The following is a 17,385-nucleotide window of genomic DNA, read 5'->3' as shown; positions in this document are numbered from 1 at the left end:
TAACAATAGGTCACCATTGCTTAACATTATAACCATCCATCTCTGGCTATTTAGCTGCAGTGCAGTTGCTGAGGATCTGTTGGGGTATTGCTTCAGTGTACAAAAGAAAAGGTATAATTGATCTGTAGTGCTGTATCTTCAAAAATCTTTTCTATATGTCCTCACCATACTCTGTGCCTGTGGACGCCTTGTTAGGAAAGAATTGATGTGGTATCTGTGTGGGAGACTACACCAGCTTTGACCCCCTGGTATTGGGCAACCCACCTATTGGTATAGGTCTCTACTACACAAGTTGGTAGTGTGACTAGAAATGTGAGCTGTAGAGCTGTAGCAATGAAATCCACCAATACAAGTATCCAAATAACACACTGAAAGTTTTGTAGTAAAATAATTATTTACCGTCAGTTTTAAATAAGCAGTCTTTAAAAGAGGCAATATCTGTAGCAATCAAATACACTTCAAAATACTTTCTCAGAATGGACACAAAGCAAGTAGATTTCTTTTGAGATGCTGCATACACTTCCTACACCCTGAGGTGACTTCACTAACTAGGACAGTAATGGCATTTATGTATCACTTGTGTACTTTGTAAAGCTCTGAGGTTTGTAGACCGGAAAGGTTAAAGGAAGGAAAAAGGTTGCACCAGTTCTCAAATCATGTGAGCACTTTAAATCTTCAAATGAAGTCTATATAAAAACCTTTCCCAGGAATATTAGTTTAGGGACAGTAAGAATCGGTCAATGGGATTGAAGAGTCTGCAGGGAGCCTGGACAGCCAAAGTCAATTGGAGCAAATTATATGAAGCTGAGGCACTTCTTGGATAGTAAAAGTCTTGCAAAAAGTTTGGTGAAGAAAAATCATTGTAGGGTCACAAGCTGTTACACTTGTGAAAGTTAGAGCTGAGATGAACTTTAGAAAAGCAGCTACTGCAAGTCTCGACTGAGAAGAGCAAGCTACAGACACTGAGGTAAGTACCCCAAGTCAGAACAGTACCTTTGGTTAGAAGAAGAGGGTCCAGCTGGCTCCCCTCTGGTTGCAGCTATGCAGATCCTGTGTTCCTGTGCCTCAGTCATGGGGACAAGAGGGAGGACTTCTAGGGACTCCTGCGGCAGCAATTCGATGGTCAGCGGCAGCTACAGGCTCTTTTCGGATCAGCGGCACTTTGTGGGTTCAGCGCTCGGTAAATAGCACCACTGCGGATCTTGGACACCGGTTGGGCTTCCTGCACTCCTTGAGTCCTGCGCTGTGGTGAGGTGACTCGAGCTTGGGTCGTCATGCAGAGCTTCCTGGAGCTTTTGGCCGGCTACAGACGTTGCACTAGACTATGGATTTCTCGACCCCTGCCACTCAGTTCCTGCAGCACCAAAGGGGTAAAGCCATTTGGGGAAGGGTCCTCTAGCCAAGTTCGTCTCGAGGTTAGTTGGTCCCACTAACCCAAGGGAAGAAGTTGTCCTTTCCAGAGTTTCTCTTGTCGAACCGAAAAAGGAGTTTCAGCTCAGCAGCAGGGCTTTCCTGGGCAGTTCAAAGGCCCAGGAGGATGCAGCAAGCTTCGTTCACGGTTTCTACGTATGGTCGTACTTACCAATGATCGACCCAGTCTTCAGTCTCAAAACCCTCGCCTTTTACGCAGGTTTCTCCCATTCATGCACATCCCAGTTGTCGCACACACAGCAGAGTGCTTTCCTGCAAGGCCAGCCAGCCAATCGGACTGGGTGCATTCAGGTTTCCCTGGAGACTAAGTTCAGGAGAGTTTCGGGCATCTCCCTCACTCCTGCCCTGCCAGACACACTGGAGGCAGAGGTCGGGTTTCAGTAATGAAGCCCGCCAAAGGTGAAACGAACAAAGGGCTCAAACCTGGTTTGGCGCGCAGAGTAAAACACAAGAAAGACCTCACAAACAGAAAATGGTGAAAAAAGACGACCAGGGCCATTTTGACACAATGGTCACCCAAGGGTGCTATACTGCAGGTAAAGATTCGGCCTGCGGTAGAAAAGCACAATAGGAAATGTAAACCACTGCCACCAGTCATTTTAAAGTAGTGAGGGTAACATAAAAAATGTTACATGAGAAAGTAGGAAAAGGGGCTACTAAGTGACCCCCAGCATTCCAAATAAAATGGCGTATGCTGGACCTACAAAGAGAAAAGGTAAGTAAAGTCAATTTCACTTTACTATTCTTGGGAACTGTAGTTGCCCCAGGAAAAGGTATTTAAACCGTAAGAGAAATTCAAAAGATTTCTGTGTCGCCATACAAAAAGTAGATGCCTATAGAGTTTGTCAGACTCCAAAAACAAAGTAAACGCATAATCCAAATCGATCAACATACAGGAATGATAAAAATGGCTGACTCACTCCATGGTTACATTTTTAGAACTTTTGAGTCCAGCAAAAGAGCTGCGGGTCTCTATGGTAGGAGGAATTTAGCACTAAAATGAAAATTCTCCTCCACACACCTTCATTATCCTCTTCAAAACAATTTGTTGTCGGACAGGACATCAACTGCACTCACTTTCCCTCAGCGGCTCACTGTCTCCAGAGCCCTAGTTCTCTCCAGGCTGGACTACTGCAACAGCCTCTTCCTCAACCTCCCTGCTTCCGCCCTGCATGCAACCGCCCTCCCTGCTTCCGCCCTGCGCTCGGTGCCACTCATCCAGAACAGAACCACAAGACTTATCCTTGGCCTCAAGCCCAGGGACCGCATCTCTCTGGCGCTGAAATCCCTTCACTGGCTGCAAGCATCAAATTCAAGACCCTCTGCATTGTCCACAAGGCTTTCTGGGACCTAGGACCTACTTGCCTTCAATGTCGCCTTCCGAAATACTGTCCCTCTCGAGCCCTCCGCTCATCTACCTCCAACCTTGAGTGAACCGATTCTCCAAGCAGACATTTGGAGGGAGATTCCTTTCCTCAGCAGGTGCCTCCCTCTGGAACAGCCTCCCTGCCACCCTCCGTCTTGAGCCTGAAATTCTCAGGTTTGGAAACTCCTCAATACCTTCCTCTTCCTTCTCTCTCACCCTGCCAACCTAGCTCCCTGCTTTTCTTTCCCCCCACCCCCCTTCTTCCATGCAGCGTTTTGACTGGCCGCCTGGTATACCTCAGTCTGGTAGGTCCAAGGCACCCCTGCAAGTCCTTTCTTCACTTGCCGCAAGGCCCTACACCCCACTGCACTTGTAATAATACCTTGAGCTTCTCACTCCACACTTCACCAGTCTTTACTGACTGGGCGCACTTGGTCCCCTGCCCCTCCTTTGCCCTCACACACTTGCACGATCTGTTACAGCCTGCCTGAAGATCGTTCTGTCTGTTCTCCCTTGTCTTGCACTTGAAAAAAAACGCAGAATCGCCAGCAGGCCCGTTTTGCTGTATCTAAACTGTTAAATATACCATATTTACTTAATCTGCAATCTGCCTGTGCAGACCATTATCTCAGAAATTCAAGGGCTCTGAGAAACTGCCCCTCCCCCCCCCCGATGTTCTATGCTGCCTTATCTGATGGTAAAGTATTTAAAGTGATGGCAAATCGAGGGACCAGGGCTCGCTCATAGATGTAGTGCTTCAAGTAACTCCTTCATATCACCTATTGACTCTGAAGTAGATGTGATCAGGTGGGGAGAGGTTGACCTTTCACCCTAATGCTTTTTGTGTTAGTCCAGCTACTGATCTACCATGATCTCTCTTTTAGTTCGAGTCTGGGATGTCCGGCCCTTTGCCCCGAAAGAGCGGTGTGTGAAGATATTTCAAGGCAACGTCCATAACTTTGAGAAGGTTTGTCACAATCATTGGATTTTAAACTGCTCTCATGATAGTCTCCAAGAATCAAGGCACATAAAGACCCTTTTTTAACTTAGTATGATTGATGCTCAAAAGAACATTTTAATTAGATTCTCAAGAACAGTGATCTTCCTCTTGTGCTGCTAATTTTATTTCTAACACGTAGCATCTACTTCATATGAAATAACCTGACACAGATGCTTTGTGATAATGTAGCGCATGCTGTATAATTTGCCAATGTATCTTTTTAAAGAGCTGTTTGTGTGATGCCTTACATTTAAAGTCTCAGCTTCTTCTTTTCTTGCTTTAAAAAAATGAGTATTTGATTTTTATCATGCCTCTCTTACAGAATCTCTTGAGATGCTCCTGGTCACCAGATGGAGGTAGAGTGGCAGCAGGATCTGCCGACAGGTAAGAGCGTGTGACCCTTCTATGCATTCACAATTGGACCTGCCATCATCGATTATGATTTAATTCCATCACTGTTTGTATTGTACCATCAAAGTTAACAGACTATGAACATGCATGTAAAGCACTGTTTAGTGCATAATAGGCTTACAAATGATTAAGTAATCTAGCCCTGCTAGTGGAGGAACAAGTAGGACTACGCTCGCCTGGCTTGTGTTTCAAGTTTGAATCATAGCACACAGTTGCCTCAAAGAGTCCGCTACAGATTCCAAAATTGCAGCACATGCACCCCCCGGTAGTCTTTGCTGAACTGGTCGTATCAGCTACACACTCGAGGCCCTATGTTGTCTTTTAGGCTTTTCTTTTTTTTTCTTTCAACAAGGCTTTTTATTAAGATTTCGTGAACAAACCAACGAACCGGTTGCAGTGTACATTATTCAAGCCATAATGCAGTGGTGAACAAATAAAACAAAAGTCAAACATAACATCAAGAGAAACAGGGGGAAGTCTGTCGTTTTTTTTAAAAAATTTTTTATTTTTTATGGGAGGGGAAACTGCTTCAGTTCATGGTTAGGAAAGCTCGGAACTGCTTCTGGGGCTGATGGCGGGCCGGCCAGTCACAGCAAAATTCCAGTTAAGGTATGGATGCGGTGGGCGTCAAGTTGTTTCAACCAAGGGCTCTTGTGTGGGGAGCTTCGGGGGCGCCACTGGCGGGTTTCCAGCCGTTTATTAGTTATTTTTCGCCATCCAGCAGAGGAGCAGTGGTTGCCTCACCACAACTGGGAACTGTTACGCTCTCAGTCTAAAAAAGAGGGCCCAAATGCTGTAAAACTTGCTTCTGTTCCCAAGCGGAGGGCAGTGATTTCTTCTTTTTTTATTTTTTTTTCCAGCCACTACAATATCCCAACACTTTGTCCACCACATGGGGATTGCTGGGCCCTTGGGGCTTTGAGTCTCGCTATTGAGATTTTTGCGGCAGTGAGCAGGTGGGGGCATAGATCCGCCAGTCGACCCGTCATCGGGAATTGACATTAGCCGGTGTCGCCTAGTAGGACAATGCCCTGGTCCCACAGGATCGAGAGGCCTGTAATTAGTTTGATCTGCTGCAGGACCTCTTTCCAAAACGGGGCCGTTTTCGGGCACATCCACATGAGGTGAAATAGTGTTCTGGTATCAGTGCAGCCCCTCCAGCAGTGTGGTGGGATGGCGCGGTTTCTTTTGTGTAGGATCTCCGGAGTTAAATACCATCTATAGCAGACCTTGATCGCCCCCTCCTTCTTTGTGACACATTTGGAACTCCTGTGGGTCCTCCCCCAGATGCGGTACCAGCTCTCCGCGTCCAGCTCTCTGCCTAGGTCTCGCTCCCATCTCACCATGTAAGGCTCATTTTGATTGGTGGCCACTCTGTCTAATGATCTGTATAAGGTTGATATCTTCCCATTGGGCGGGAGCGCCGTCAGGGTGCTTTCCTGCGCCGTCAGCTCTCTGCTTCCATGCGAAGCCAGTGTCTGAGCTGGGCATAGTGGAATCGTTCACTCTCCGGGACCCGAAATATCTTCTTGTGTTCTTTGAATGTGAGCAAGGTGCCATTCGTGAAGAAGTCCGCGATGTCTCAGTCCGCCCGTCCTCCACCTGACAGTCGTTCGGTGCAATCCCTGGAGTGAAGTCTGGGTTCTCCTAGACTGGGCACAGCGGGCCCACCGTGTTCCTACAGTTCCATCTTCGGACCGCCTTCTTCCAGCGCTCAACTGTTTTTCTTGTCCTCGTGAGGGGACCGGCGTTGGGCGGGTTTCTGGGCCAAGCAATGTGCGGAAGGGATTCCAGTGGGTAGCAGTTCCAGTCCGCCTCTAGCTTAAGCCAGCATGGTCGATTGGTGCCTTATTGCCATGTGAATGCTGCTGAGAGCTGAGCCGCAAGGCAGTACCTGGCAATCTCTGGGTCCACCAGGCCTCGGTTTTCGGACTTCAGAGCGTCGCCCTTCTAGTGATACAATGCACCACCCTCCCGTCCCCCCACCCCGACAAATTTCAAAATGTTTGCTTGCAATTTCTGCAGGCTTTTTGGGGGATGGGCAGTGCCTGGCAGTGGTATAGCAGTCTGGATACCAGGTTTATTTTCACTGCCGTAATCCTTCCGTCCAAGATATCTCCTGTTTTTGCCCGCGAGTCAGGTCCATCTGCAGCTCTTTGAACAGGGCCGGGAAGTTCATCTTATAGGCCTGCTCTAAATTCCTGGGGATTCAGATACCGAGGTAGTCGAGGTGGGTTTTAGCCCATGGAATTGGGAACCTGGCCGCTAAGGAGTCCACCAGGGTCGTAAGGATGTTGATGTCAAGAGCTGATGATTTTATGAGGTTAATGGAGAATCCTGATACTGTCCAGTTCCTTCCACAAGGCCCTCAGGGAAGCGTCCGGGTGGGTCAGAGTCAGCGGTACGTCATCCGTGTATAAGGTGGCTTTTTAGATTTCCCCTTTGATCTCTGTACCACGGATCAGCACGCTCTGGCGAATCCTCGAGGCAATTGGCTCCATGGACAGCGCGAAGATGAGTGGGGACAGAGGGCAGCCCTGTCGAGTGCCTCTTATCCTGGGAGATTTGTTGCCGTTGATTCTGAGAGTCATGGTGGGATGTTGGTAGTTTGTCAGCGTCCATTTCAGGAACCTCGGGCCAAAGCCAAAGTGCTTCAGTGTTTGTTCCATGTATGCCCAGTCGAGCATGTCCAAGGCTTTGAGCGTCTAGAGACAGGACAACCATGCCTTCCCCTGTTCTGTTTGCTCATTCGATGACATTCAGGGTGCGTCTGGTGTTGAGTGTTGCGGCCTGGGATGAATCCCGTCTGGTCCGGAGTGATCAGGTCTGGAAGAATTTGTGCAACCCTGCGAGCCAGAAATAGATTTTCGCATCGACGTTCATCAGTGCGATGGGTCTGTATGACGAGCAAAGTTCTGGGTTCTTCCCGGGTTTCAATATCAATACTGTGAGCGATTAGTCCATTGAGGGGGTGATGCTGCCTGTCTACCAAAAGGTGTTCTAGAGGGATACCGGAGTGTGAGCTTTCTTTAAGTAGAATGGGGCAGACAATGCATCAGGGCCCGGCGCCGTGTTTTTCAAGGAGCGGATGATTTCAGTCCCCTCCTCAGTGGAGATGGGGCGTTCCAAGGTGTCCAGCTGTGGGTGTGGCAGGGGCCTTTGAATAGTTTGCAATTATCAGATATGCGCCTCCTGCTCCGTTGGGTCTCCTGTGGTGTTCAGTCATGATGGCTAGCTTTTCTGCTTCCGTGCAGCAGAGCTTGCCGACCTGGTCCTAGAGTACCAGAATGTTGTTCCTGGAATGCAGTTTTCCGAGTTTATGCACTAGTAGTGGATTGGCCTTGTTGCTGTTGAGATAATAGTACTGCTTTGTGTATGCTAGGGCCCAGACCGTTCGGTCGGCCAGGTACATTTCAAGGACTGCTTTTGCTTTTTTGAGGTTTCTCCCTGCTTTCACCCTCTGACCTTCTTTGAAGTTCACCTCCCGTTCCACTACCTCTGCCTCTAATGTGGAGAGCTGGAGTTGATGTTGGCATTTGTGTGCCGCTGTGCAGTCGAAGGCGACGCCCTGGACCACCCTTTTTATGACGTGCTAGACCATGGCCTTGGAGGAACCCTTTGATGCATTTTCCGCTAAGTAGTTTGTGAGGGAGTCCGACCGTTCACTACTGGAAGCCATGTCTACCAGGATGTAGTCCTGTAGTTTCCTGGGCCTCTTCGGGGGAGCCGGTAGGCCTTCCGTTTGTAGCCGAGCTATCACTGGAGTGTGGTCAGAGATTACCCTCCGTCCAATGCGTATGTCCTCGATACATGGGAACAGCGTGCTGGACAACAGCGGAAGATCTATTCTCGATAAACCCCCGTGGACATGCGAGAAGAATGTGTGATCTCGGGCACTGTTGTTGGCTAGTCGCCATGCATCAATCGTTTCGGTTTTTCTTAGAAATTCCGCCAGCCCCAGGGCTCGAGCAAAGTCTGATCTGGTAGGCGGCAAGTTTTTGTTGACTTTGGAGCCGACTTCAACCTCACCCCGGATCCCAATCCGCAGACTACCTTCAGCAAAGGTGGTTATCGTTGAGTGGACAGTGCGCAGGAAGCGGTCCTGGGCGTCATTCGGGCAAAGTATTGCTGCAATCGTGATTGGGAGTTCGACCTAACAGTCCTTTTAAGTAATGGGTACCTCCCCGCTCGGTCTCGTTTGACTGTGACATTCGCCAGGGATGCTGTGCGGCTGAGTAATATGGTGATGCCACCTTTCTTCTGGCCCGAGGAGGCAAAGAACCGCTTAGGGTAGTGGTGGAAGCTGATTTGTTTCTCATCCAAGGGCATCAGTTGAGTTTCTTGCAGACACACAATGTCCGCTGCTAGTTGAGCTAGTCGATGTTGAACTGATTTGCATTTTCTTGACGAATTCAGCCCTTGGACATTCCATGTGATCATGGTGAGTTCCTTAATGTTTTCTATCATCTGGGGAGGCTTTAGTGGCGGATCCCCTCAGTTGCACTTGCCAGCCTACCGCCGTCTAGACGGTATAGTTGTTGGTCAAATTTGTTCCTTCTTGAGTTTGCCCGATTCCCCCTAAATTCCCCTTCCCAACCCCCCCCCCCTTAGAACAAAACCAAGGTATCGGGGCCAGCCTTCCACCAACGGGGCATCCGGCTGGGCCAACACATCTGACCTATGCGGAGGCAACTGGCTTGGTTGAACTGTGGGCTGCTTGCCTAAGCTTCCTTTCCTGGGTTAGGACCCATGTTGCGGGTCTCGAACTGGAGAGGCTCGTAGCCTGTTGGCTGGGTGAGTACGTTTGGGTTCATTCTGTCAGTCCTCCCCGTGCTGTTTGCCCCTAGATCACTGAGCTGTCTCTCCACTCTGATCCAGGGATGTGTGGAGTCCTGTGATGCGGCTTGTCTGGAGGGAGAAACCCTGTCGGGGTCCCCGTCCCCTGCTTCTGGGTTCAGCAGTCTCTCTGCTTCTTTTAGGTTTTGTATGTGACGGGGAGGCGCCTTCCCAGGTGAAGGTCAGGTATGTGGGGTATCCCCAGCGGTACGGGATCTTCCTTTCTCTGAGCCACTGTGTGACCGGTCACAGGGCCTTTCTTTTGATTAGCGTGATGGCCACCAGATCCTGACATACGGAGATAGATGCGTCCCTGAGAGTATGCAGAGGAAGTTCCTAGCTTCTTGCATAATTTCTTCTTTCACTTTGTAGTAATGTAATCTTGCCAGGACATCAGGCGGGGTCGATGAGTTGCATCTTATTCTTGTCCTGTGAACTCTGTCGAGCACCAAAGAGGAGTCTTCCGGCAGCGTTGGGATGAAACAGAAGAGGTCATTGACATATCTCTCCAGGTATGCATCTGGCACGTATGTCGGGATCCCTCTGTCGGTTCGGCGGCGTCCTGCTTCAGTTTGAGGGCCTCACAACTGGCTTCTAGTGCCGTGAGTCTGTCTGAGCCCCTTTTCTCGTAGCTGTGGACACAGAGGGTTGTCTCAACTTCTGTCGTTCTCTCCTCCACCTCCCTGACTCGCTTGTCCAGGACCGTGATCTTACTCGTGACCTCCCCGTCCCTCTCTGATACTCCTTAATGAGGACCGCCAGTAGTTCCTGGAGATCGGATTTCGTAATCGCCTGCGCTGAGGATTCAGTGTCCACATCAGTACAGTTTGCTGTGGCTGTAGCTTCCATGGCTTCGGTGTGGTCCCCCCTTTTTGGGTCGTTCCATTGCTGGGGTTGGTAGCAGTGAAGCAATGTGCACTTGTTTGGATGTCTTCAGGTGCTTTGTCATGTTGGGCGAGATGTTTCCGCCCTGGTCAGGCGAATCGGGGACCCCCTGCGCTGTCGGGGCCGCCCAAGGCCTGAGGCCTGTCTCGGAGGTGGGCAATTCCGCTGTTAGGCGCCTGGGGAGGGGTAACCAAGAATACACTCCTATACCTCCCTGACTTGGAGTTTAGAAATTTCCCACCTTGGCCCCTGTGTAGGGGCTCTGCTGCTGGGAGTGCTATATGGCTCCTTTGACTGGTTCAGTCTGTGCGCTGGCGGGCACTTGACGGTGCAGAGGCCTGGCACGTGGCCTTTTGCGGGACACACCCGCGGGTTCTTGGGGGTGATGCTTAGGTTCTTATGCCCTTGTCAGGCGGGGGCCACGAGGTATGCAATTGTCAAGGGCAGCTCCCAGGGTGCTGTTGCACCAGTCAATATGGGGGCCAGAGGGTGTCGTCAGAGGATGTGGGGTAGCTCCAGCTGGCGCACCGAGCTGCTGGTGGGTGCGCGGAGAGAAGGCCAGCTTTATACCCGGTCCGAAGGCTCCGAGAGCGCAGGAGGGCCTCCCAGGGCGGAAGTCGCATCAGCCCCAACAGAGCTGGTAGCAGGGTGCCTGTAGTCGTTGGGCTCAAGAAGGAGACTAGTGCCGTCGGAAGGCAGAGCTCCATTGCCGTGTTGTCACAGACCCCAGACTACCTGGATGCTGTGCCGCGCCAGCAGTCCGAAGTGGGTGCTCTGGGAGAAGGGTGCAGGTCAGCGGGTGGGTGCCTGTTGGGCTGCTCTGTCTGATTCTGATGAGAATGCAAAACGTTAGAGCAAGGGAGTCCTCTTTTTTAGGGGGGTGTGTGGCTGAGGACTAGTTAAGACAAATATAAGGGAGGTACCACAAACAGCTACCCACCTATACATGCACAAGGTGTGCCTGGTTGTAACAAGTGCTACTTATCATGTTGGTCAAAAGATCCAAACAGGGGAAATAGAGAAAATGTTTTTAATCAGTTCATGTAAAAACAAACAGAATGTTTTTTCCGTATAAAAGAGTGGACAAAAAAAGCATTTTGTAAACAAAGAAATCACATAAAACAATCTCATGTGACGGTCATATTTTTCAATAGTTGAGCAAAGCCACAATTTTCATATAGTGACAGTTGACTCCAGAGTCAAGGACTAGTTATCATCATTTAAAGACATCAGAAATAATTATGTGCTTGTCGCACATTATTACTAACCTCACAAAACTGTCACTTTATGAAAATTGTGGCTTTGCTCAACTATTGAAAAATATGACCGTCACATGAGATTGTTTTATGTGATTTCTTTGTTTACAAAATGCATTTTTTGTCCACTGTTTTATACGGAAAACATTCCGGTTGTTTTTACATGGACTGATTACAATGTTTTTCTCGATTTCCCCTGTTTGGATCTTTTGACCAACATAAGTAGCACTTGTTACAACCAGGCACACCTTGTGTGTGTATAGCTGTTTGTGGTACCTCCCTTATATTTGATTCTGATGAGAGCCAGTGTCTGATTGCTCCCATGGGCCGACAGCGACTTGGCCTGCTGTGTGGAGGTGGCCTCGGACTCACGCCGAAGCATCTCGGCGGCAGGTGGCCAGGGTGAGTAGGAAGGAGTGCCCCGATCGGGTCATTGGGCGGCTCATCGGTGTCGGTGGTCCGGGCAATTCCAGCTGCGGAGCGAGGGAGCGTCTGGTGATGAAAATGTATGTTCCCATTCTCGGGTCCACAGGTGCTCCCGGCGCCTCCAGTGGGTTCAGCCTGGGGTTTCGGGTGCCAATTTGCTACCAGACCTATGTCCTGCGCTGCGGGATCGCCAGGCAGAGGTTCTTCCAGTTCTAAGCCCGCTGGATTACAGAAGTCGGGCAAAATGTGCCTCAGGACTTGGGCAACCGCTCACACTGCTTTTGGGCACCAGAAGTTCAGTTTCACCGGCACATTGTCAGATTGTGGCACCAGCTGGGAGCTCTTACAGAGCTGAACCGACCGTCATGGCTCCAAGCCACGCCCCCGCACAATGCAGTACCACGTCAGCCTTATATACTTATGAAAAGAGTGAGTTGTATCCATGGAGCCTCAGCTCAAGTCCAGACGTAAAATAAAGGATGGGCCATGTTGTGGCACCTTAAAGTGACCAGCTACAGAACACAGTTAAACGTATAAATAAAATCCCATCCTCCCCAGCTGCAATTTAAAATGAATAAAAACAAACCTATTCCTCCATCAAGAATTTGAGCTATTCATGCAGTCTAGTAGATCTTTGAAATCCTAGAAACACTGAATGACATTGTACACCCAGCTCCTCTCAGCTTCTTACTCTGTGCAGTCTAAATTTTGTGCACCTTGTTTAAGTGGTTTTGAAGTGATCGCGGTGTTCTCAAAAGTAAAAATAAGACTATTTCTGATGTTTGTTAATCTGCTTAGAATCACATGCTGTGCATAGGTCCGACATCCAGTGGTCACTGCGGAGTATTGCATTTTGTTTTTCGTAGTCGAAAAGGGGACGTCGACAAGGCGTGTCTGTAACACTATCCCTATAGTGACGTGCGTTGTACCCACAATCCCTCACGCGTCGAGGTCCCTCAGATTGTTTTTTTCCGCCCAGCTTATGGTCGCCTTACGCGGAGCTCCTAGAGAGACATTGCTAAACAATTACTACGGACCTCGGTCCTTAATATATACTTATTGTTAAAGGATCCCTCCCCTCGACGTTAGCTGTGAAGCTGGTTCTCCGCCGAGCAAGTTTTTGACGGAGGAGAAGAGACGGAGGAGATCCTTCGGCGCTGCCGAACACGTGGCCAGGCCTCGCCGGCCAACATACAGTAGGGAGAGTGGGGGTTTCCAACTTACCTTCTCGTCGAGAATGTCTTTCTTTCTCCCCTATCTTTCCCTTGGGGTTGTTATCACCAGTTTATATTGCCTCAGCTATGGAGAGGACACCTTTTAAGTTTTGCCCACGCTGTAGGGGCAAATATACTTGGAAGGACAAACACAAGCTCTGTAATCGTTGCTTGCCCCTCGATCATAAAGAGGACAGCTGTGCGGCCTGTAAGCTCTTGAAACCAAGAACTCTTAAAGAACGGAAAGTTAAGAGGTGGGCGGACTACGCAATGTCGAAGTCAGTTTCCTCACCCGCCGCCGCTGTTACAGAAAGTGACGAGGAGGGTGATAACTCGACGTCCGTTACGGAAGTCATTAACCCCCAGAAGGAGCGCTCGCGCTCCTCGACGTCCGTCCCAGGCCCCGACGGGCTCGGCTCACGCCCTGCTTATGGGGATGAACACCCCAGCGACAAGGACGCACACAGACCCCATTGGCCTAAGCACACAACCCACGGCTCTTCTTCGTCCAGGCCGAAGGGGACGCAGGGCACTCCGGCGTCGACCTCAGACCGCAAGGGTCTCAAGCCCCACCCGCAAACGCAGCCGCGACCAGCGATTGGGCTTTTATCTAATACGGGCGCTTCCTCAAAAACATCCGACGTAACGCTCCATAGAGCAGCCGTCGAAAAACAACGCGCAACGCAGGCAACGCCGACTCCAGAACCCTCGACTGACGAACTCGTCGAGAGTCTGGCGAGAATTGTTTCCGAGGACAAACGTAAGCGGACGACGAAACAAACGTCGAATGCCGCACCCAAGGATATAGAAACGCCGAAAAAGCACAAGAGTAGCCAGGAACTGCCCCATCCATCTAAGGGCACTTCCGAACTACCGGAGGGCTTTTCTGAGGGCGACGGAAACCTTTCGTCGACGTTGTGGGAGCGTTTTGAAGGTGAAAACACTGATTTCCCCCCTCTAGACTATTCAGGGGTTCCCCATAAGACCCTGGAAAGACTCCATTCTTGTATGGAAAAGATGGAGAGGTTTTTGGGTAGCCAAAACCCACCCACACCCAAAAGACCAAGAGAATGGACCCAGGATGACCCTAGGGTCAAGATTCCTAGGCTGTGTCCCCCTTCTACAGATGCATATGACCTCACTGAAGAGGAGCAATACCTCCAGGAAGATGAGTGTTTAGGTGGAGAGGAAGAACTTGAGGAGGAGAGGTTTGAGGAAGACCCTTACACTAGCGCAGGAGCTTTTGAAGAAGATACAGCTACCTCACAGCCCTGGCACTCCCCATCAGTGCACTCAGACCCTGATGTCTTTCATCCTTCTCCTCCCAAGGACTCACCTATTGGGAACACCTCCCCCATAGATGACCAGCCTTCACTTAATGCACTATTGCGCAAGGCAGCAGCGCATTTTGAAATAGACACAGGGGAAACCCTTCCGGACATAGACTTTGTAGAAAAGGTTATTAAAGAAAAAGCCCCGGTCAGCCAGTCCATTCCGCTCCTGGCTTCTATAAAGAGAAGAATAACTCCTTCCCTTTCCAATCCGGCCTTAGTCAGAGGGGTCAACCCTCGGATAGAAAAGCTCTTCAGCCCTTCGTCTTCTGACCCTTTGTACATCAGGGGACATTCTATTCCGGACTCTCTGGTAGTGACTAACACAAGAAAGAGAGCGGGGGTACCGCTATCTACTAGTGAGGCACCACCTGACAAAGAGGGCAAGAAGCTCTTTGCACTTGGGAAGAGAATCACAACATCCGCCGCCTTCTCAACCAGGATCGCGAATAACAATTCCCTACTAGCTAGCTACGCAGATGCACAGTGGAGCAAGCTGCGCAGAGGATGCACCAGAACCCCTGCGTTCACGCCTGTTGGCTATTATATCAGAGGGAACTCTTGTAAACCAGGGCATCGTAAAGAACTCCTTAGATGCCGCAGAGACAGCTGGCCGCTCCCTGGTTCAGGGAATACTTCTCAAACGCCATGTCTGGCTGCGCAATTCGGGATTTAAGCCAGAAACCCAGGCTTCCCTAATAAATAAGCCCATAGAGCAAACGCATCTGTTTGGGAAAGCAGTTGATGAGGCCCTAGAACATGCGAAGAAGGAGTTTGATACCATCAAGACTCTTGACCAAATTTCTAGGCCTCCTAACAGACGCAGCTATGGCAATAGACGCTCCTTTCGTGGCCAACGCCAGCAGCAAATCCAACAACAATTTTACTCTGCTACCAACTGGCCCTCTAACCAAAGCACCCAGTTCAGCCAAAGAGGCCAACGTCGTGGCAAAGGAAGAGGGCGCGGCTCCAGTCCTAAAGGCCCTCGCCCAATACCAACAAATGACCCAAAGATTCGGGTCCCCTCCCATGCATCACCGGTCGGGGGCCGGCTAACATCGTTCCTTTCAGCATGGGAGGGAATAACGTCAGACCGCTGGGTATTATCCACCATAGCCCACGGATACTGCATCGAATTCAACGGTTCCCCGAAATACAGACCCCCACGGTACAGACGCATGACACCCGAACACCTCACTATTCTTCTTCAAGAAGTAGAAGAGCTACTGAAAAAAGAAGCCATAGAGGCTGTCCCCCTATCTCAGGTAACAGAAGGTATTTATTCAGTGTACTTCCTTGTACCCAAAAAGGACTTAACCATGCGCCCTGTATTAGATCTACGCCCAGTGAACAACTTTGTCAAACCCCAAAAGTTTCGTATGGTGACCTTGCAGGAAGTAATCCCACTGTTATCACAGGGGGATTACATGACAACACTAGACATGAAAGATGCATACTTTCATATTTTAATGTTGCCAGCGCACAGAAAATACCTCAGGTTCAAGATAGAGAACAAACACTATCAGTTCAGAGTACTACCCTTCGGGATAGCATCTGCACCAAGGGTATTTACGAAAGTACTGGCAGTGGCAGCGGCCCACCTGCGCAGATTATCCATCCCGGTTTACCCGTACCTCGACGACTGGCTCATAACAGGGGATTCTTACGAAACATGCTTCTCCAATACCCAAAGGACCGTAGACCTTTTGTCCCAACTGGGCTTCTCCATCAACGAAAAGAAGTCCAGCTTAGACCCCAGCCAAATCAAACAATTCCTAGGGGCTCTAATTCGAACAAAGGACGGCCTCGTCTTCCCCTCCAACGAGAGGGTCCAAAACATGCTGTTTCAGATCCCCCAGTATGTGGCAGGTCGAGAGGTCACGGTACGCAAAGCAATGCGCTTGCTAGGGATGATGGCGTCGTGTATTTATTTGGTACCTCACGCGCGCCTGCGCATGCGCCCAATGCAAGAGTGGCTCTACAGCCAGTGGTGTCAGGCCAGAGGACAATGGGACGATCTGGTGGTGGTCTCGCAGGCCTTGGTTCTCTCGCTACGGTGGTGGACAAAGGAAAACCTGTTATTAGGGAAAACTTTTGCCACACCCGCAGTGGAAGCCACCCTAACCACAGACGCATCCCTTACAGGATGGGGGGCTCACCTATCCCATCAGACTGCTCACGGAGTGTGGACTCCGAGCTTAGCATCCAAGCATATAAACCTGCTGGAACTGCTAGCAGTGTTCAAAGCACTGAAAGCCTTTCAGGAACACTTACAAGGAAAGACAGTGATGGTCCTCACAGACAGCACCACAGCCATGCACTATCGCAACAAGCAAGGGGGCACTCACTCTCCAGGACTGCCCAAGCTGTCCCAGAATATATGGAAGTGGGCTCTCAAACACAACATGTTCCTACTATCACAACATGTACCAGGGGAACTCAATCTACTAGCAGACAAACTCAGCAGAGACTTCCCCCTACCCAAAGAGTACGAATGGCAATTACACGAAAACATCGTCTTAGACGTCTTCACGCAATGGGGTTTCCCGGAAATAGACCTGTTCGCAACCCTGGAGAACTCACAATGCAAAGTTACGCCTCCAGGTACCCCCAGAACCAGTCCAAGGGGAACGGTCTATTGATTCAATGGTCAGGGAAATTTGTTTACGCCTTTCCCCCCCGACTCCCCTCCTCAACAGAGTGGTGCACAAGATGCAACAAGAGCAGGTTACCATGATACTAGTAGCCCCAATGTGGGCCCGGCAGCCATGGTTCGCGCACTTGATGGAGATGTCCCTATCTCCCCCAATGAAACTTCCCTGCCCGTACAACATGCTGTCACAAGACAAGGGCAGGACACTGCATCCATGCCCTCAGACCATGAACTTAGCAGCCTTGCTCCTGAGATCATAGAATTTGGACATTTACATCTCCCTCAGAGATGTATGGACATCCTCAGGGAAGCCAGAAAACCTAATACTCGCCACTGCTATTCTAGCAAGTGGAAAAGATTTGTCATCTGGTGTAGAAGTAAAAACATCAGCCCGGTTGACTGCTCTGCCACTAACATTATTCTGTACTTGACCCATTTACTGGATTCAGGTCTAGTGTTTAATTCCATTAAAGTCCACCTAGCAGCACTTTCTGCATACACCACTTCCCAACTTAAAGTGTCGTGGTGGAAGATACCAGTTATCAAGGCCTTTATGGAAGGGGTAAAGAGAATACA

At 49.8% G+C, this 17,385-nt stretch overlaps 1 protein-coding gene across 1 annotated transcript in view; it reads left to right on the top strand.

Annotated features, from left to right (window-relative positions):
- The window catches only part of SNRNP40 (small nuclear ribonucleoprotein U5 subunit 40), a 175,020-nt gene that overhangs the window by 113,919 nt on the left and 43,716 nt on the right, over positions 1-17,385 (top strand). The window contains exons 7-8 of the mRNA XM_069623040.1: positions 3,682-3,764; positions 4,120-4,181. Of these exons, the coding sequence (XP_069479141.1) occupies positions 3,682-3,764; positions 4,120-4,181 (145 nt within the window). The remainder of the gene's footprint in view (positions 1-3,681; positions 3,765-4,119; positions 4,182-17,385) is intronic.

The sequence above is a fragment of the Ambystoma mexicanum genome, chromosome 11, assembly GCF_040938575.1.
Source record: "Ambystoma mexicanum isolate Mex_15411 chromosome 11, UKY_AmexF1_1, whole genome shotgun sequence".
NCBI classification, from domain to species: Eukaryota; Metazoa; Chordata; class Amphibia; order Caudata; family Ambystomatidae; genus Ambystoma; species Ambystoma mexicanum.
This window is presented reverse-complemented; position numbering and strand designations above follow the sequence as displayed.